Source organism: Babylonia areolata, chromosome 17 (genome assembly GCF_041734735.1).
Source record: "Babylonia areolata isolate BAREFJ2019XMU chromosome 17, ASM4173473v1, whole genome shotgun sequence".
Classification (NCBI taxonomy): Eukaryota; Metazoa; Mollusca; class Gastropoda; order Neogastropoda; family Buccinidae; genus Babylonia; species Babylonia areolata.
In genome coordinates this window covers 8,565,249-8,586,953 of record NC_134892.1, presented here as the reverse complement: position 1 = coordinate 8,586,953, position 21,705 = coordinate 8,565,249, and the positions used below count along the sequence as shown (strand labels likewise).

Here is a 21,705-nt window from a genome sequence, read left to right as displayed (position 1 = left end):
CATACATACATATGTATATGTGGATATACGTGGAAGCACACACACACACACACACACACATACACACACACACACACACACACACACACACACACACACACACACACACACACCGAATGCATGTAGGACTGGTCCAGCAGCACTCCTTCCTCAGCCAGACGGTTAATGTTGGGGCTGTACATGTCATGGTCACGGTACCCAACGTCCGCCCACCCCAGGTCGTCCACCATCACCACCAACATGTTGGGTGGTTTGCAGTTCGCCTGGGTGGGGGTGGGGGTGACCAGGAGGAGGAGGAGGAGGAAGGGGAGGAGGGGGATGGTGGTGACTGACGACAGAGTGGTGGGGGGTCCAACTCTCGTCATGGTCATGGTCGATGCCGTCCTGAAATGGATCGATCGGCTGAGTTCATTGTTTTATTCGAGTGTTAGTTCAATTTTTGTTTTCTCTTAATTTTGGCACAATCATTTTATGCTTTGCACTATACTATTTGTTGTTGTTTTTGTTTTGTTTCGTTTTTGTTTTTTTGTTGTTTACTTGGTAATGCAAATATTCAGAGCTTGGACGGCTTACCATCTTGAAACAATATACAAGTTTGTGTCTGTTCATTCTTTCCCTAAGTGTTCAGAACCCTGACTCTTGGTATGATTTTTGGTGACTGTTCCACGAATAGCTCCGATTATGGTTCTTGTCGCTTCATGTTGTATATTTTCCGGGGAGTTTGATTGTGTGACTGTGCAACTATCCCATGCAATATAGCATTGTCAAAGTGTGGTCGTACGATTGCTAATCCTTTTCTGTTTAGCTTGTCTTTATACGTCTTCAGACAAATGATTACGATATTCATTATACTTCTAGTATAATCATCTCATTTAGAACTATTTTGGGGTATGACTCACAGATGCACATGTTTGTTTGTACTTTGTATAGGTGTATTGCCAAACGTAAAAGGTGAAACTCTATTAATGTTTCCAGAAAACAATCACAGTTCTGTCTTCCGTTCGTTAAATTTGACTTCCCATTTTGTCTTTGCAGTTGTTAGCCTGAGTATATATTTTTGAAGTCAGAATTTAGTATTTTGGCACGGATGTCCGGGTTGTTTATTGCTAAGGGCAATATCTGCACACAGCTTAATATTGGACTGGATATCTATACAGTATCGTTTATGTAATTAAGAAATAAAAGTGGACCTAGCATACAGCCCAGTAGAACACCCACAGGGATTCTCTACAAATCTCATTTGTCGCCTTTTCTAACGACTGCTTGGAAAACATAAGAAGCAATCTGTAGACCAGTTGAATAGTTTGCCTTGTGCAACGTTCGCTTTTAGCTTAAGAAGAAGCCTTCTGTGCCAAACTCGATCAAATGCTTTGGATATATCAAAATACACAGTCTAGTTTGTTACACCGTGATCACAAGATGAGGAAAAATGACTATAATTGAGTAGTAACTGATTTACCGTTGAATCACAATGCATTTTAAACTGTGACTGGGAAATATACAAAATATAATTTGATAATAGAAACCTGAAATATCACCGATGAATGTATCTCTAAAAAATTTTATCAACGCAGCAAAGCAAGAAAATCGTTTCATTGTGCAAGGAATTTTCATGCACTGTTTCTCACATCAGAGGAAATTTCACTTCGTGTTAGCTTTCGTTAAGAATTCTGGTCAGTGGGTCTAGAATGGGAAGCAATCTGTTCCGGACAACATCTGACCCCAGAGCCTTATCTTTGTTCAAGTTGAGAATAACATCTTCAAGACCGGAAGTACTGAATAAAATTTACGTAATTACTAAATCGAGGAGTGGAATGTCAGGTTATCATCTTCTTTGTTGTTGTTGTTGTTTTTGTTTGTTTTTGTTTTTTTTGTTTTTTTGTTTTTGTTTTTTGTTATTGTTGTTTTGTTGTTGTTGTTGTTGTTTCAAGAATTGATTGTGAAATGAAAAAAATAGTCGTTTGAAGAATATCAGCTTTATCTCATTTCACATAACAGACAATTCCGACGGGCGTAATGAGGGAGGATTTCATCTGATCCAACACCTTTCTTTTTCAAAAATGATTTCACAAAGCTTCCACCATTCTCTTTTTTTTCCAACTTTGTAGAAGTTGTAATTTTTCTTTAAGATCAGTGTCACGGCTCGTGACATTCGCTGTGCGCGTGTTCGTGTGCAACTCTTTTCTCCTTCCATTCTTCCCCCTTTCTCTCTCCCCCCTCCCTCTCTTTCTCTCCCTCTCTCCTTCGTGTGTATGTTCGGTGTAACGCCGAGCGTATGCACGTGCATCTCTTTGGGATATGTGTGTGGCATGTCTCTTCTCTTGAACATTTTGAACTCTTAGCCGAGTTGAGAAATTAATGTAGTTGCGGTGGAAAGATTCCACAATACTTTCGATGTCAAGCTGTCTCAACAGACGGGTCGCCGTTCCAGCGTGTGAGCTGTTGGGTGCCATCTGACAGAAGTAGTGGGGTTGAGACTGAAGCAGAGCATTGTGCTATAGTTAGTTGGGGGGGAATTTTTGGTGTGCTTTGATTTATCATGTGTCAGTTAAGAAGCGGGCTGAACTTTTCTGCGTCTCTGTGTTTGTGTTGTCCGGTCGTTAGTTAGACTGGGAAGGGTGGGGGTACATGGAAAACCCCTTATGGTTTGTGACAATAAGTAAACTCAAGTTGTCTCTGTTTTGTCTCTAAATCGACAAAATTGTAGCCAATCTTAATAATAATAATAATGGTATTTATATTGCGCTGAATCCTGTGCAGAGAAAAATCAAAGCGCTTTCGCACCAGTCATTCACACGCATGCATAACTGTAAAACTGGAGAAACTAATGACAAGGAAGAGGCAGGGAAGGGAGGCTATTTTGGGAAGAGGTGGGTTTTAAGGCCAGACTTGAAAGAGCTGAGTGTGGAGACTTGACGAAGCGAAAGAGGAAGTTCATTCCAAATGCAAGGTCCAGAGACAGAGAAAGAACGGCGGCTAACAGTTGAGTGTTTGAATCTGGGTATGCGTAAACAGAGTGGATCCGAAGCCGATCGTAGTGAGTGAGATGGAGTGTAGAGGTGAAGGCAGCCGCAGAGATAGGAAGGGGCAGTTCTGTGAATGCATAGAGTGCTGATCTTGTACTTTATTCGGTGTGAGACAGGGAGCCAGTGGAGATGTTGAAAAAGAGGAGTGATGTGCTCAGATCTTTTCTTTCTGAGGACGAGTCGGGCAGCAGAGTTTTGTATGCGCTGAAGGGACTGAATGGATGAAGCAGGCAAACCAGACAATAGAGTGTTACAGTAGTCAAGGCGAGAGAGAATGAGAGAAACGACAAGTCTAGATGTTGCGTCAGTGGACAGATATTTCCGGACAGAACTGATGCGCCGCAGATGACAGTAGCAGGACTGACATGTCTGACTGATAAATTTTTGCATGGACAGTGTATTGTCAAGGACAATACCGAGGTTCCTGACTGACGTGGAAAGAGGGATGGAAGTACTGCCAAGGTTGATTGTGTCAATTGTGATGGAAGACAGTTTTTGTTTAGTTCCTATGATCATTGCTTCAGTTTTGTCCGCGTTCAATTGTAACTTATTTCGAGTCATCCAGTTTTGAATGTCCTGGAAGCAGTTGCCTGTTTCTTGCAAGAGCGACAACAATTTTTCAGGGGTATCACTCTTCTGGAGTTGAGTGTCATCAGCATAACAATGATGACTGATATTATGGCGGCTGATAATTTCAGCGAGAGGAGCAGTGTACAGTGTGAAGAGCACTGGGCCTAAAACAGATCCCTGTGGGACTCCATGTTCGATTTTAACGGGTTCAGATTGGTTATGAGCAACAATGACAGACTAGAATCGATCATTGAGATAAGATTTGAACCAGTTTAGAACAGTGTCGTTGATACCAAATGTAAAATGAAGACGGGAATGAAGGATTGAATGGTCTATCGTGTCAAAGGCGGCTGACAAGTCGAGAAGAGTGAGAATGGAAATTTTTCCTGAGTCGGACGCTATCAGTAGATTATTCAGAATGTGGAGGAGAGTGGTTTCGTGAATCTTCTGGTTTGTTCGTCATTTTAGCTGACCTGAGAACCGTCGGACGTCCATCCCTGCGCTACAGAGACTATGGAAAAGAGACCTGATTTCTGCTGCTGTTGACATCAACAAACGGGGAAAGCGTCGGGAAATCAAGATAACAGAATAAAATGAAATCAGATAGAATAAAACTGAACTCACCAGTCAAAAATTCCGCCAAAAGGAACCAAGTGATACTGCTGTCTCATGAAGAGGTATGCATGAATGGAAGTCCGGACAGGGTTTTATAGTTTCGTGTTGGTACACCTCCCTACCCGGTGTCACTGTGACCCACACGTTGACATTCATCCTGGAGTGGTGACAGACTTGAGTGGAATATTATTTCTTTCCTTTGTCTCTTTGTTTGCTGTTTAGCTGCAGACGAAAACATTCTCACAAATAAAGAAACCATCATCAATAGTGGGAAAAAAACGATTCGATTGATGCATAGAAAATGTCTTTCTCTACAAAGAGAACGTTCAAAGGATCATTAGGGGTGCCTTCACCGGTTGTGATCTTTGAAAAGTTCAACGTCCCTTACCCCCAGCCTCCTCCGAATCCCTTTTTCTTTCTTTCTATCTTTCTTTCTTTCTATATTCTTTGTTCGTTTTATATTTGCATATTATTTATTTATTCGTTTATTTCTTATTATATTTGCTTATTCGTTTATCTATTTATTCATTCGTTTATTTATCTATGTGTATATTTATTTATTCATTTATTTATCTATTATTTACTTATATATTTATCTCTTCGTTTACTTATTTAGTCGTTCATCTATTTATGTATTTATATATTCTTTCATTTGCATGTGTTTTTTTTTGTTTTTGTTTTTTTTATTCATCCATTCAATATTTTGAAGGGAACTGAGCTGGAAGCGCATCACCACCACCATCACCCTTTCACCCTTTTCCTTCCTCTGCTCCTCATCCTTTCTTCAGGTCTGTTTGTATGTCAGGTCTGTCTGTGTGTCTTTTTCCCTCTGTCTGTCTATTTAGTCTATCTGTCTGTGTCTGTCTGTCTATCTATACATCTGTTTACTCTCTCTCTCTCTCAAACACACACACACACACACACACACACACACACACACACACACACACACACACACACACACACACAAAAAAAAAAAAAAACCTCATTCCGTGTCCCCCATACACGGCCACACACGTGTTCGTCTGTCACAGTCCAAGCATCGACCGTCCACGAACTATCGATGTCAGGTCACCAGAGGGTCACGCACCAGAGGAGACCCTGCACTGCTGCTGAGTCACTTCGGACGCCACTTACTGAGCCCCCTACTGATGACAATAATGGCTTAGTCGCTGAGCCAGACTGAGTGAGCATCCCTCCTCAGAGTGAAGACCACCACCAAGTCTCTCCAACGTCAGTCCTTCATAAGTCTTCCGACACTGAAGCTCTTGACAGGACTCACCCCAAGCACGGAAGTGGAGGGCGATCGAAACTGCGGCCACCACGAGAGCAGAGCAGAGAGAGGGAGGGAGGGAGGGAGGGAGGTTAAGACGCTCAGCTTCCAATACAGAGAGTCAGTGAGGGTCTGGGTTCGAATCCCGCTCTCGCCCTTTCTGCAAAGTTTTACTTGAAAATGAAACTTAGCGTCTAGTCTTTCGGATGAGACGATAAACCGAGGTCCCGTGTGCAGCACGCACCTGGCGCACTGAAAAAGAATCCATAGCAACGAGAGTGTTGTCCTCCGGCAACACTGTGTAAAATAAAATACACTCTGAATGATACACAAATATAATAATTATTATAAGCATGCCCTCAAGGCTTGACAAGCACGTTGGGTTATGCAGCTGTCGGGCATTTGTGATGTGGTGTGTATGGATTTGTCCGAACGCAGTGACGACGCCTTGAGAAACTGAAACTGAAACTGACACTCTCTCTCAAATTCTCAACATGTAAATTCCCAGAGTTTTTATGATCTTATCAATCGGAGTTTACCTTTCCCGTCACTGAAACATGACTTTGGTCACACAGGTGTGGTCGAGAAGAAAAAAGGCTGCAGGCAAAAGTAGCGGCCCCACAATGTTAATTCTACCTGATAAAATAACTTGCAGTGTTACTTTCCGAGGCAGGAAATGCCATCTGCCTCAAGTAGAATACCCCCTCACCCCCAAGAAGATAAGACCGCCATGCACGTTTGTGTGTGTGTGTGTGTGTGTGTGTGTGTGTGTGTGTGCGTGCGTGTGTGTGTGTGTGTGTGTGCGTGTGTGTGTGTGTGTGTGTGTTATAGTGGAGGATAGGGATAAGGTGGTTGATGGTTGGGGGTGGAGATGGTAGTGGTGGAAATAGAATCTTCTTATTTGTTGCTTGGCTATTATAGGATTCTATTCGCCTATCATTGCCATGTGCCTAAAGGCGCGGTTACAACGGCAGTATCTGAATCATAAAGCAAGGTGTGCAATTTGGTATGAATAAATTTTGTTTGTTGTGCGTCAGAAGAAGAAGAAACTATAGAAATGAGAGAACACTGACGATGTAATCTCAGTGAGATGGCAGCCTGTGCTAATGACAATGTCATTGTATGGGTATGTTTGAGAAGAGGAGGAGGAAAAAGAAGGGGAAAAAAGAAGCTGTTGTGAAAGTATTCTATCTTCACCTGTGTTCAGTGTGTGCTCCCACGTGTGTAGTAGTAGTAGTAGTAGTAGTAGTAGAAGTAGTCGTAGTGGTAGTAGCAGTAGTAGCTGCAGCAGTAGTAGTAGTAGTAGTATACAGTTTTCAGTCTTTCCATTTAAAAGTAGAGGGGGTGATGGGGAACAGAGGAGAGGGAGTGGGAAGGGGTGGTGGCGTTGTTGCCCCTCCAGCGAATCTGTTCTCACACTCAGTTCCCTTCACAATGATAAATTAATAGATGAATGAATAGATATGCTAATGAAAGAATGAATGAATGATTGATTGATTGACTGATTGATATGGATACTTATATAGCGCTTTTCCTCAGTCAGAGACCAAGCTCTAAGCCCTTTACAAACACGGAGTCATTTGCACAACAGGCTGTCTACCTGGGTAAAGTTGACGTGACAGCTGTCACTGGGCGCTCATCATTCGTTTCCTTTGTCATTCAATCATATTTCAGGCACGCACACATACACACTCAGACAGACATGTTACATTTTACGTGTATGACCGTTTTGTTTATTCAACCCGCCATGTAGACAGCCATACTCTGATTTCGGGGATGTGCATTCTGGGTATGTTCTTGTTTCCATAACCCACCGAACGCTGACATGAATTACAGGATCTTTAACGTGCGTATTTGATCTTCTACGTGCGTATACACACGAAGGGGATTCAGGCACTAGCAGGTCTGCACATATGTTCACCTGGGAGATCGGAAAGATCTCCACCCTTTACCAACCAGGCGCCGTCGCCGAGATTCGAACCCGGGACCCTCAGATTGAAAGTCCAACGCTTCAACCATTCGGCTATTGCGCAAACACACACACACACACACACACACACACACACACACACACACACACACACACACACACACACACACACACACGCACACACACACACACACACACACACGCATCGATATTTCTCTCTCTCTCTCTCTCTCTCTCTTTCTCTCTCTCAATATATATATATATATAAAAGAAATGAATAAGCACATACAGGAGCCAGCTGCTGGTGAGGGAGGTTGAATCCTTTCAAAGACCACAATTGGGAAGGAGACCCCTAATGATCCTTTGAACGTTCTCTTCGTAGAGAAAGCCATTTTTCATACCTTAATCGAATCGCTTTTCTTTATTTGTGAGAATGTTTTCGGCTGCAGCTAAACAGCAAACAAAGAGACAAAGGAAAGAAATAATATTCCACTCAAGTCTGTCACCACTCCAGGATGAATGTCAACGTGTGGGTCACAGTGACACCGGGTAGGGAGGTGTACCAACACGAAACTATAAAACCCTGTCCGGACTTCCATTCATGCATACCTCTTCATGAGACAGCAGTATCACTTGGTTCCTTCTGGCGGAATTTTTGACTGGTGAGTTCAATTTTATTCTATCTGATTTCATTTTATTCTGTTATCTTGATTTCCCGACGCTTTCCCCGTTTGTTGATGTCAACGGCAGCAGAAATCAGGTCTCTTTTCCATACGTCTCTGAATCAGAGGGATGGGCGTCCGACAGTTCTCAGGTCAGCTAAATTGACGAACAAACCAGAAGATTGGCTACAATTTTGTCGATTTAGAGACAAAACAGAGACAACTTGAGTTTACTTATTGTCACAAACCATAAGGGGTTTTCCATGTTCCCCCACCCTTCCAAGTCTAACTAACGACCGGACAACACAAACACACAGACGCAGAAAAGTTCAGCCCGGTTCTTAACTGACACATGATAAATCAAAGCACACCAAAAATTCCCCCCGAACTAACTACAGCACAATGCTCTGCTTCAGTCTCAACCCCACTACTTCTGTCAGATGGCACCCAACAGCTCACACGCTGGAACGGCGACCCGTCTGTTGAGACAGCTTGACATCGAAAGTATAGTGGAATCATTCCACCGCAACTACATTAATTTCTCAACTCGGCTAAGAGTTCAAAATGTTCAAGAGAAGAGACATGCCACACACATATCCCAAGAGATGCACGTGCATACGCTCGGCGTTACACCGAACATACACACGAAGGAGAGAGGGAGAGAAAGAGAGGGAGGGGGGAGAGAGAAAGGGGGAAGAATGGAAGGAGAAAAGAGGTGCACACGAACACGCGCACAGCGAATGTCACGAGCCGTGACACTGATCTTAAAGAAAAATTACAACTTCTACAAAGTTGGAAAAAAAAGAGAACGGTGGAAGCTTTGTGAAATCATTTTTGAAAAAGAAAGGTGTTGGATCAGATGAAATCCTCCCTCATTACGCCCGTCGGAATTGTCTGTTATGTGAAATGAGATAAAGCTGATATTCTTCAAACGACTATTTTTTTCATTTCACAATCAATTCTTGAAACAACAACAACAACAACAACAACAACAAAAACAAACTAAAAACAAAGAAGATGATAACCTGACATTCCACTCCTCGATTTAGTAATTACGTAAATTTTATTCAGTACTTCCGGTCTTGAAGATGTTATTCTCAACTTGAACAAAGATAAGGCTCTGGGGTCAGATGTTGTCCGGAATAGACTGCTTGCCATTCTAGACCCACTGGCCAGAATTCTTAACGAAAGCTAACACGAAGTGAAATTTCCTCTGATGTGAAAAACAGTGCATGGAAAATTCCTTGCACAATAAAGCCATTTCCTTGCTTTGCTGCGTTGATAAAATTTTTGAGAGATGCATTCATCGGTGATATTTCAGGTTTCTATCATCAAATTATATTTTGTGTATTTCCCAGTCATGGTTTAAAATGCATTGTGATTCAACGGTAAATCAGTTACTACTCAATTATAGTCATTTGTCCTCATCTTGTGATCACGGTGTAACAAACTAGACTGTGTATTTTGATATATCCAAAGCATTTGATCGAGTTTGGCACAGAAGGCTTCTTCTTAAGCTAAAAGCGAACAGTGCACAAGACAAACTATTCGATTGGTCTACAGATTGCTTCTTATGTTTTCCGAGCAGTCGTTAGAAAAGGAGACAAGTGAGATTAGCAGAGAATCCCTGTGGGTGTTCTACTGGGCTGTATGCTAGGTCCACGTTTATTTCCTAATTACATAAACGATACTGTATAGATATCCAGTCCAATATTAAGCTGTGTGCAAATATTGCCCTTAGCAATAAACAACCCGGACATCCGTGTCAAAATACTAAATTCTAACTTCAAAAATATATACTCAGGCTAAGAACTGGGAAGTCAAATTTAACGAACGGAAGACATAACTGATTGTTTTCTGGAAAAATTAATAGAGTTTCACCTTTTACGTTTGGCAAGACACCTATACAAAGTACAAACAAACATGTACATCTGTGAGTCATACCCCAAAAATAGTTTTAAATGGGATGAATATACTAAAAGTATAATGAATATCGTCATTATTTGTCTGAAGACGTATAAAGACAAGCTAAACAGAAAAGCATTAGCAATCGTACGACCACACTTTGACAATGCTATACTGCATGGGATAGTTGCACACTCGCACAATCAAACTCCCCGGAAAATATACAACGTGAAGCAACAAGAACCATAATTGGAGCTATTTGTGGAACAGTCACCAAAAATCATACCAAGAATCGGGATTCTGAACACTTAGGGAAAGAATGAACAGACACAAACTTGTATATTATTTCAAGACGGTAAGCCGTCCAAGCTCTGAATATTTGCATTACCAAGTAAACAACAAAAAAACAAAAACAACAACAACAAATAGTATAGTACAAAGCATAATATGAATGTGCCAAATTTAAGAGAAAACAAAAATTGAACTAACACTCGAATAAAACAATGAACTCAGCCGATCGATCCATTTCAGGACGGCACCGACCATGACCATGACGAGAGTTGGACCCACCACCACTCTGTCGTCAGTCACCACCATCCCCCTCCTCCTCCTCCTCCTCCTGGTCACCCCCACCCCCACCCAGGCGAACTGCCAACCACCCCACATCGTGGTGGTGATGGCGGACGACCTGGGGTGGGGGGACGTTGGATACCGTGACCATGACATGTACAGCCCCAACATTAACCGTCTGGCTGAGGAGGGAGTGCTGCTGGACCAGTCCTACATGCATTCGGTGTGTGTGTGTGTGTGTGTGTGTGTGTGTAGGTGTGTGTGTAGGTGTGTGTGTGTGTAGGTGTGTGTGTGTGTGTAGGTGTGTGTGTGTGTGTGTGTGTGTGTGTAGGTGTGTGTGTGTGTGTGTGTGTGTGTGTGTGTGTGTGTGTGTGTGTGTGTGTGTGTGTGTGTGTAGGTGTGTGTGTGTGTTTGGCTCTGTGTGTGCGCTTCCACGTATATCCATATATACATATGTATGTATGTATGTATTTAGACAGAGAGATGAGGTCATCATTAATACTTTGCCACATGGAGAGAGTAATTTAATGGCTCAGAGTGAACGAACACATTAATGAACGATTGAACGAAGTTCTGGGTATATGAATAAAGGAATGAATGAAAGAACGAATGAACGCACTATCGAATGAATAGAATGAATGAATGAATAATCTAATGTGATTTACATATATATATACATATATATATATATATATATATATATATATATATATATGTGTGTGTGTGTGTGTGTGTGTGTGTGTGTGTGTGTGTGTGTGTGTGTGTGTGTGTGTGTGTGTGTGTGTGTGTGTGTGTGTGTGTGTGTGTGTGTGTCTGTTAATGAATAGATAGAAACGAACGCTCAATGTATGGCTTTCTCTTACATTGAAGGTTACATTTCTCAAATGAGAAACATCATCATCATCATTTCCAGAATTGTGCACAATTCACATATACCACTGTAGAACAATTGCAGGGTATTACAGAAGCAGTTGATACGCAAGGGTAATTCTGTTTCATAACATTTAAAGAATGTAAAAAGAACATACACAAAAGAACAACAACAACAACAACAGCAACACACACAAATTAAAACCAACCAACAAACAAAAAACACCAACGACAAAAAACAGATAGACAACAAAAACAAACAAGAGAGGCAAGGCCTTAAAAAAATATAATCTTTAAAATGTGTTCTGTGTTTGTTATTATAAAGCTTCAGGTAAAAAAAAAAAAAAGAAAAGAAAAAAAAAGCCCTGAAGGCAGATTTGAACCCCGCGTGTTCGGGTGAAAAGAAACTGTCTTACTCATTACACTATCGTGGCTCCTTATCCGACGTTCAAACAATTTTTTTAAGACCGATAAATCGATTGCGGTATTCGCAGTTAGAACGCTGTTTAAATCATATTATTATGGTGTATCTTGGGCATTCAAAAAATCTTTAAGGGCAATTAAGAATTCTTTTTAAGTCCGCGGTAAAGGAGACGTGGCTATCGCCGATTCAGTTACCCTTTTATGTTCATTCTAGTTTCATAGTTTTAAAGTTGATATGAAAATTGTGTATTTTGTTAAACTAATAGCATGTAGAACCAAATACAAGTACTTCTAAACGTCGTATGAAGTGAAAAGGACTTCATTTTGAGAAAAGTCAAGACCGGAAATTTTTACGTTTCATCAAAGGTATTAACTCTCATGGTTTATTATTTTAAACTGTGAATTCCGACTGATTTTGTTAATATTTTTATGGCAGTTTGGGGCATAATCCAGTAAGTGATGAGGCGTTCACAAATCTTTCTCTGAATAAATATTTAACGGTCTCCTTCTCCAACTTTCCATCACATGTTATCGTGCATTGTAGATTGAATATAGGATTGAGCGGGCAGGTCAACTACTTGAAACAAAATGGCGTCCTTCGCGTTCGCGAGGAATATGAGCACGCGCTTTGAATATGTATAAATATGTGTACGCAATTGATTTTTCCCCATGACCTTCAGGGCTCAGCCAATAGATCTATAAAGTCCACTCGTAGTGTTGATTTTAGTATTTTCCAAAAAAGACCACTTGGGCGAATGAACATAGTGAAAGCCCTCTACGCTGACAGTAAAACACACAAGCTTTTTATGTACTGAGTATAATTTCAGAATGTAATTTTTAATATGAGAAAGATCAGTTTAAAGCAAATCCCCCCCCCCCCAACCCCCCTAGTATTAATTACAGATTAATTTCCCTTTTTTTACTAGCTGCACCAAAGACATGCACCAGAAATATAACTTCCATGCTTTGCAAAAGAAGTTCCTGTTTGAACAAAAAACGATAAAAATGACTGCTCTTGATGCTGTGTCAGAATATCAGATCAAAGTGCCAAGTTTAGAGAATACAAAAAAAAATAAAAAAATAAAAAAATTTAAAAATTTAAAAAAATAACAGTAAATTCATTTAGCATATAATTTGGCTTTTTTTTAAAATAATTTTGTTTGTGCCCATCCCAGAGGTGCAATATTGTTTTAAACAAGATAACTGGACAGAACTGATTTTTTCCTATTTTTATGCCAAATTTGGTGTCAACTGACAAAGTATATGCAGAGAAAATGTCAATGTTAAAGTTTACCATTGACACACAACACACACACAAACAACCGAACACCGGGTTAAAACATAGACTCACTTTGTTTACACAAGTGAGTCAAAAATGATCCATTGCACAGTCAACAATACTGAGAATGTATCATGGCCACAAAAAAAGGAAAGAAAAGAAAAAAGAATTGACATATTATCTGAATATCAGCATTTTATAATAAACATACATGTGTAAGTATACACACAGAGATATATTGTTATCAACAGCCATGTTCATAGATTCTTCAGTAGCAGTATATGTTTTGACATGTGTTAAGGGGTATTTCTAATTATTGACCGATACGGAAGCCACTTTGTTTTAAAGCCACGGACGTTCATTGCCATTCTAGCATTGTGTTATTCTATTTTGTAATGCATAGAAAGATACCATTTAGATGTTTTTGGATAAGTTTTATTGTTGATATTTTAACTTGCTGTTGTTGCTTTTCTTGAAACTCTGGCTGCTGGCAGAAATGCACCCCCTCCAGAGCTGCCTTTCTCACGGGTATCTACCCGTTCAAAATGGGCTTGCAACACAATGTCCTCTATGCTGGAGCCAATGAGTCCATGCCACTGGACAAGAGGTCAGAGTCCTAGTCTTTCTTCGTCGTTTCACTTCATGTTCGTTTGTCAGAGTGTAACAGTTCATCTGTCGGTATAGTTTTAAAATACTTGGCTGGTGCAAACGTGTAAACATGTGTAAACACACAGACACATTTACAGACACATTGTCATTCACACGCTCAGACACACACAGGCACTCACACGGCCACAGACACGTACATTGACGTATGTATAGATATACACACAGACACACAGTCACACACACACACACACACACACACACACACACACACACACACACACATACATACACACGCGCACGCGCACGCGCACGCACGCAATGACATACACAGGGACACACAAACTCATTCATGCACACACACACATGTGCCCGCTTATACGCATGCGAAAATGTAAATGCCTGCACCTCTCTCTCTCTCTGTGTATCTATCCATGTATATATATATATATATATATATATATATATATATATATATATATATATATATATATATATATATGTGTGTGTGTGTGTGTGTGTGTGTGTGTGTGTGTGTGTGTGTGTGTGTGTGTGTGTTAGTGTGCGAGAATGCGTGTGTGCGCGCGTGTGCGAAGGCATCATGACAGAACTGGTTAGGTGTTGAACGTCTGATCCAGTGTTCACCAGTGACTATGGTTCGAGTCCCCGTTTCGGCATGGTGTTGTGCTCTTGGGAAAACAACTTTAGGCCCACCTCTGATTTTTCTCACTTCACCCAGGTGTGGGTGGACATCTGACCACGGTGGGGGTAGATCAAAATGGTGGAAAGATAGGACTGGGCCCTATCTTCTTGTGCCCCTGACACAGTGGATATGAATTCACTTCCCCAATGGTCGTCAAAGCAATGGGAATTTTTATTAACTTTTATAATTTAATATTATACAGGCCTAAATCTAACAGACAGAAAAAATACCAGCCAACCGACCACCCCACCAAAAAACATCATATATATATCTATATATATATATATATATATATATATGTGTGTGTGTGTGTGTGTGTGTGTGTGTGTGTGTGTGTGTGTGTGTGTGTGTGTGTGATGAAAACAAACGTACATGAAGAGGATGATCACACAGTCATTCATTTTCATTGACATCACGTGGACTGGCAACAAGTGACATGAATTGCTCATATCATTCGAAATAGATATAACCAACATATGTTGTATTATTTGCATTGTCTTGACTCATCTAGTTTCGTATTGTAATGTATCGTATCGTATCGTATCGTATCGTGTCCCATAGTATGGTGTGGTATCGTATCGTACGGTATCACGTCTCATGTATGACGTTCTGTTATACCGCATTACACTGTGTTACATTATATTACATTGTATTGTATTGCACTGTATTGCATTGCATTGTAGTGTATTGCATTTCATTGCATTGTAGTGTAATATATTGTATTGTATTTGTATCATACTGTAGTTAAATGTAGTGTAATATACAGTGCTGTGCTTCATTGTACTGTATCATATCATATTGTATTGTGATGAATCATATTGTATCCACTGTATTGCATTGTATTGTATTGTATTGTATTGTTTTCACTGTAATGCGCTGTCAGGGTCTTTGCCCAAGACCTGCAGGAGCGGGGTTACAGCACGTACTACGTGGGCAAGTGGCACCTGGGCCACTGTCGCCCCGAGATGACGCCCACTTACCGAGGGTTCAACACCTTCTACGGCATGTACACGGGCAGGGCTGACCACTACACCCACGACTTTCGCAATGGCTACGATCTTCATGACGACGTAGGCCAAGGGCCTACACGAAACTTTACCGCGGATTTTTCCGTGAACGGATCCTACTCCACTGAAATCTTCACCGACCGGGCGGTGGACATCATACAGAAACACGACGAGTCCAAACCTCTCTTCCTCTTACTCTCCTACCAAGCAATGCACGTGCCTTTCCAGGTCCCTGAGCATTACATCACCGACTACTGTGCTAACGTCACTAACGGTGGCGCGGCGCGGCGCACGCTCTGTGGGATGATGGCGGCGATGGATGAGGGGATAGGGAAGGTGATGACGGCGCTGGAGCAGAGGGGGTTTGATGACAACCTCCTGACGATGTTCATCTCTGATAACGGGGGGCCTGCTAAAGACGGTGAGTTTGTTTGGTGCACACATGAGCATGCGTGCGTGTGTTGTGTGTATGTGTTTTCTCGTGTGTGTGTGTGTGTGTGTGTGTGTGTGTGTGTTTGTTTGTTTGTCTGTCTGTCTGTATCTGTGTCTGTGTCATTGTGTCTTGTGTCCATGTCTGTGTTTTATCTATTTGTATCTGTGCATGTTCCTATGTGTTTAGATGTGGTGTGTGTGTGTGTGTGTGTGTGTGTGTGTGTGTGTGTGTGTGTGTGTGTGTGTGTGTGTGTGTGTGTGTGTGTGTGATCTTTAACGTACATATTTGATAACCTGTATGTATACACACACTAAGAGTGCAAGGCAGGAGAGAGGAGACTATTCTCTAAAGGTTGCACACAATTAAAGCTCACCCTCTTCGCATACCATCTTTTTATCTGAAAAAGAAATTGAGGTATCTCGTTGTGACAAGCCTCTGACGCTGTGTACTGCAGAGGGAACGGTCCTACGGCACCTGCCTCAGGGATTCTTCATCTTTCAGGTGGTCAGATTGGGTAAATAAGTGATCTCTATGCAACCTGTACACGACTGATAACCAAGGAGATTCAAGGGGGGTATCAAAGTGAACCATATACACAACACCATATCTGTTAAAAAATAAATCATTCAGCTAATGAGTATGCAAAGAGTGATATAACTGCAGCCTCCAGAATGGACATGTCTGAGGCTTAGCGAGGCCCTCATGGAAGCAGAATACAGAGGACAGAGGAAGGTGGTTGACAGGTTATCTTGTGGTGCCCCAACTGTTATCCAGACTAAGGGACAAGTGAAGTGAAATGAAGTGATAAACCATACTGATGTACTGTGCCCATGTCCTATTTCCTGTGTCCCGTGTTTTATGTTCTGTATCCTGTGTCTTATGTTCTGTATCCTATGTCCTATGTCCAATGTTATGTGTCGTATATCCTGTATCCTATAATTATACTATATCCTGTGTCCAACGACAGACGAAGGAGACTTTTCAGGAGCCAGCAACTACCCTCTGAGAGGCTACAAGGTCACGCCCTGGGAGGGAGGACACCGAGTGCCCACCATTCTGCACAGCAAAACACTCCTACCTGATGCCCCTTACACATGGAAAGGTTTCATGCACGCCACTGATTGGTGAGTATCAGATGATGATCACGATGAGTCGAATATAACTTGGTGTGTGTGTGTGTAGGGGGGTAGGGGTGGGGCGTGAGGGTTGAGAGAAAAGGGGGAGGGAGGAAGAGAGGGAGAGAGACACAGGGACAGTGGGGGGGTGCGGGGGGGCAGAAGAGAGGGAGAGAGGGGAGGGAGAGAGAGAGACAGAGAGAGAGATTCTGATTCTGAATCTGATTATTCATGTAGCATTGCCACTCATGAGGGGGTGCAGTATACAACATTATTAAACATACAAGTGCATACAGTGAAACATACATCAAAGAAGTTATGACATCATAATTGAAGAGAGAGAGAGAAAAAAAAAAGAAAACGAGAATTAGATGCCAGTGGTCTTGCATGCAGAATTAACACTGTGCACGTACTGGGATTTCACACTGAATGGGTACTAAGGTTTATCAATATATGGGCACTGGGATTTAAAACTATATGGACACTGTATTGGGGTTAAACGCTGTATGGGCACTTGGATTTAACACTGGATAGATATTGTGGTTTAACACTGTATGGGCATTGAGGTCTACTGTATGCAGGTACCCGACGCTGATGCAGGTTGCAGGATTTTCTGTGAACGAATCCAACATGGATGGCATGGACAACTGGGAAAGGATTGTGAACAACAGTGACAGCAGGAGGACTGAGTTCATCTACACCATCAACGAAATCTGGAACAACTCTGCCTTACGGTGGCATAACTACAAGCTGATCACTGCTAAACAACCTTATCCTGGTCAGTTGGGAAAGGGGTGGATGGGAAAGGGTAGGTGGGTGGATTAGCTGGAAAAGGGTGGGCTGGCTGGGGTAGTTGGGAAAGGGTGGCTGGTTAGCTCTGTTGGTACAACAAAGCCAGTCTGGCAGTTCAAATTTTGTAAGTTCAAATCACAGATAGCCAACATAATGATCGATATAATCGTGTTACTGCCCAGCTTAACATCGTGTCATTCTAGTGGTGTCAGTGTAGTGTCGGAAAGGTCCCTTCTCCCCACTTTCCTGAGATGGTCACCCTGTTGGACATATAACCTGAGGTGTGTGTGTGTGTTGACGTTAATGCAACTAAGTAGCTGGTGGAATAGGGATGGGAAAGAAGATGGAAGGGGGGGTTTGGAAAGGGTGTGTACGTGGGGGGCGGGAAGTTGACGGGAGCCACAACTGCCGCCACAACAAATCTGGGTACGGCTGTGCAGGAGTGGGGGGGTGGGGTTGGGGGGGGAGGAGTGCAGGGAGGGGGAGGAGGATGTGAGTTGAGCTTTGTACGAGGGCTAACACCATGGAGTCAGAGCAGACGTTCTGGTTCTGATTCATTATCGGTACCGGCATACGTGACAGGGACACTTTGGCTGAACTGGTCAGCAGCTAGACAGCTAGACGCCTGATACAACGTTCACCAGTGATCAGGGTTCAAGACCCTGGTTCGGTTTGGCACTGTGTCCTTAGGAATGGCACTTTACTCCGATTTTCTTCACTCTACCAAGCTGGGGAAGGTTAAGAATGCTGAAGAAGAGGAAGATAAGGCCCGACCTTCCTGCGCTGAGCCCTAGACACAGTGAGTATGAATTCACTGCCCCGACACCCCAATTATGGAACCTATTCGTGTCAAAGCCCCATGCCACAGTCCTGAGGTCAGAGCTAGTGTCCAGACCACCACCTGAGGTTTAGTAGAGGGGGAGTTAAAAATCCCAGTCCCAGTGAATGGAACCTCAAGACCCTGTTGCGGCATGTAATGTCACACCTGCATGGACTGTCACCGGCGACAAAGCGTGCAGCCCTTACTGCACAAAATTCTTGTCACCCCTCTGCACTGGTGCTGTTGTGAGGAGTGAGTGAGGAGTTGTGACTAACTTTTACGACCCAGCGTAGAGTCGTTGAAGGGCTGTGCCCTCGCAGATAAGAGATCTCTCTCACACACACACACACACACACACACACAGAGTGACAGTAGCCAAACCTGACCCATCCACTCTTAATTTTTACAATTGACTCAAGATACCGAACCCACTGAGTGAGAAGTTGTTGCGTAACTTTTACGACCCAGTGTGGCGTCGTTGAACAGCTGTGCCCTCGCGGATAAGATAACACACACACACACACACACACACACACACACACACACACACACACACATGCATACTCATACACATTCACACACACGCCAAATACACCTGCATATAATTTTTTATTATTCCCTCACCTCTCCCATCACACACCTCTTTTACATAAACACGAACTCTCAAACACACACACGAAATACACACGCACGCATTCACTCACACAAGCAAGCACACAACAATCTCATATACCTGTGTGCATATGAACACACGCATACAGCAACAACAGCAAAAGTGCAGAGGGGTAACAAAATGTGCCGTGAGGCTGCACGTATTGTCGCCGGCTACAATCCATGCAGGGGCGACAATCCATGCCGCAACAGACCCCAGTCCTAAGAACGGACCCCTTGCTTTCTGGTCAGCTGGTCTGTCCACCAGGTCACAACTACAATCACAGTAATTCACATAGTGTGGGTTTCCTTACTGTGATGGTGACTGTTGTGTGATTGTTGATGGTGTTGTAGGTAGGGTTGATGGTGATGAGGAGGAGGAGGAGGAGGATGGTGGTGGCAATGACGATGATGATGTTGGTGATGATGATGATGATAATGATAACGATGATGATGATGATGATGATTATGATGGTGATGGTGGTGATGAGGATGATTGTGGTGGTGATGGTGGTAGTAATGATGACGATGATGATGATAATGATGATGGTAATGATGGTGATGATGATGGTGGTGATGGTGGTGGTAATGATAACGATGATGATAATGATGATTATAATGATAATGATGATGATGTCACAGAGTGGTGGAGCTTGCCTCCCGTTGGACAACCCAACATCACGGGGCCCAGAGGCAATTACCCTGACTACATGCTCTTTGACCTCGACAAGGTTTCTGTCTGCCTTCTGTCTTGCTATAAGTCTGTCTGTCCGCCTGCCTGTATGTCTGTCTGTAGTATCCATCCTCTCACTGTTACGCCCGAAACTTTGGCGATTAGTTTTGATTAATCGAAACCAGAAACTATGAGAAAACTACACTAAGATCATAAAACATTGAGATATCAATGTGGGCTGCTTAGGAAAGTTTGTTTGTTTGTTTGTTTTTTGGGGGGTTATTGGTTTTTCTTTGTCAGCACACAACTTAGGCCACGTTCACTTTAAACTCACCCAGTTGCTGACAGTAGCTCACCGAGAATTGTGCGCACGTCATTTTGTGCTTTCCCGCCATGTATGCTGTCGGTAAGCAAACATTCTGGCCAGCTGTCATCAACAACTGTCACCAGCCAGCTTTTTTGTGCTGTGCACACAAATGCGACAGATGGCTGGTCCAAGGGACGAAACTCTTCAATGGTGAAATCAGCATGAATCCCAATTATATTCGTTTCTTCCCTCTGGAGAACGCCGTATCGTTTCGAGTTGACAGCAAATGGCGGTGTCTGACTGAAGTGTGTTTCTGAGCTGGCTGCAAGGGTTTAGTGTGAACGTAGCCTTATGGTTCAACAAACATACGTTTCTGGTGGTGAAAAAAAGAAAGAGATTTGGATCCAGTTATGTAAGTGCTGGTAATCCCCGTCCCTCACCACTCCATTTTTGGTTTTGTTGTATTCAGTAAGATTATCATGCCTGAGTCAGGAAGTCTTTGCCTCATGTCAGAAAACCCTTCTGCGTGTTGAGTTTTCTGATTCAATTGGATACTTGCGCTATAAACGTATTTCATTCTTCTTCTTTATTATCATATTGTTATTGTTGTTATTGTTTGCATGATTATTAGTAGTATTAGTACTAGCAGAGGACTAATTATGATTATGATTATGATCATCATTAACCGCACACACCACTACTTGATAACCCCCAACCCCCTTCCCCTCCCTTCCCTTTCAGGATCCATCGGAGCTGAACGACCTGAGTGGAGATCCCAGTTACGAGTGTCTCCTGTCGTTCCTGAAGTGCAAACTGAACTCCTACGCTGAAGGCTTGGTGCCCACAAGACCGAAACAATACAGTGGAGGCCCCAAAATTGACCCTGAAGGCGGATACTGGCTCAGTGGCTGGTGCTGAGGATACGGATACGGATACGGGAGCGGAAGCGGAAGCGGAAACCGATGATTTATTCACTTCAGTCCAAGGCCCTTTGTCATGGGATGAACGAATAGCTCATGACATATACAGCATAAAGTGCAAAGCACATATAATGATTAAACTGGAAAAAACAAACAAAACAATGCATTGTGTTGAGGAGAGAGACACACACAGAGAGAGACAGGGAGACAGAGAGAGAGATACAGACAGACAGAGACACAGACGACAGACAGACAAACAGAGAGACAGAGATAGAGGCAGAGAGAGAGACAGAGACAGAAACGATGGAACCAGCATTTTTAAACCTAACAAGACAACGAAGAAGACTGTATATGCGACACCTAAACCCATTCAGTTCCGTGTTGATGACAGTCTCGCAGTTCAAACAAACTAACCTTTCCAGTATCCTGTTTCATTTCTTGACCTTGACCTTCACCTTCACTGAGTCGGTTTTGAGAGCAGAGGCAGACACGTTTCACGAACTCATATTCATTGATCATACTTCATTTGATAAACACATACACATTACAGACAGA

General features: G+C 42.5%; 2 protein-coding genes across 2 annotated transcripts in view; one reads left to right on the top strand and one right to left on the bottom strand.

Annotated features, from left to right (window-relative positions):
• The window catches only part of LOC143291629 (arylsulfatase J-like), a 13,541-nt gene extending 9,211 nt beyond the window's left edge, over nucleotides 1–4,330 (bottom strand). Inside the window, exons 1-2 of the mRNA XM_076601594.1 lie at nucleotides 4,221–4,330; nucleotides 114–384 (exon numbers count right to left, since the gene is read on the bottom strand). Coding sequence (XP_076457709.1) covers nucleotides 114–384; nucleotides 4,221–4,267 — 318 coding nt within the window. The 5' untranslated portion in view covers nucleotides 4,268–4,330. The remainder of the gene's footprint in view (nucleotides 1–113; nucleotides 385–4,220) is intronic.
• A 3,652-nt stretch (nucleotides 4,331–7,982) lies between these two features.
• Nucleotides 7,983–21,309, top strand: LOC143291627 (arylsulfatase I-like). The gene is made up of 8 exons (XM_076601592.1): nucleotides 7,983–8,076; nucleotides 10,513–10,774; nucleotides 13,618–13,730; nucleotides 15,316–15,860; nucleotides 16,840–16,996; nucleotides 17,569–17,765; nucleotides 19,893–19,981; nucleotides 20,972–21,309. The coding sequence occupies exons 1-8, from the start codon at nucleotides 8,030–8,032 to the stop codon at nucleotides 21,146–21,148; spliced, it is 1,587 nt and encodes a 528-aa protein (XP_076457707.1). The 5' UTR covers nucleotides 7,983–8,029; the 3' UTR covers nucleotides 21,149–21,309.
• The last annotated feature ends 396 nt before the right edge of the window (nucleotides 21,310–21,705 follow it).

Coding starts and splice junctions, on each gene's coding strand:
- LOC143291627 (XM_076601592.1), top strand. CDS start 8,030: ATGAGACAGCAGTATCACTTGGTTCCTTCTGGCGGAATTTTTGACTG. Junction 15,861..16,839: donor CGGGGGGCCTGCTAAAGACG/GTGAGTTTGTTT, acceptor GTCCAACGACAG/ACGAAGGAGACTTTTCAGGA. Junction 16,997..17,568: donor TTCATGCACGCCACTGATTG/GTGAGTATCAGA, acceptor TACTGTATGCAG/GTACCCGACGCTGATGCAGG.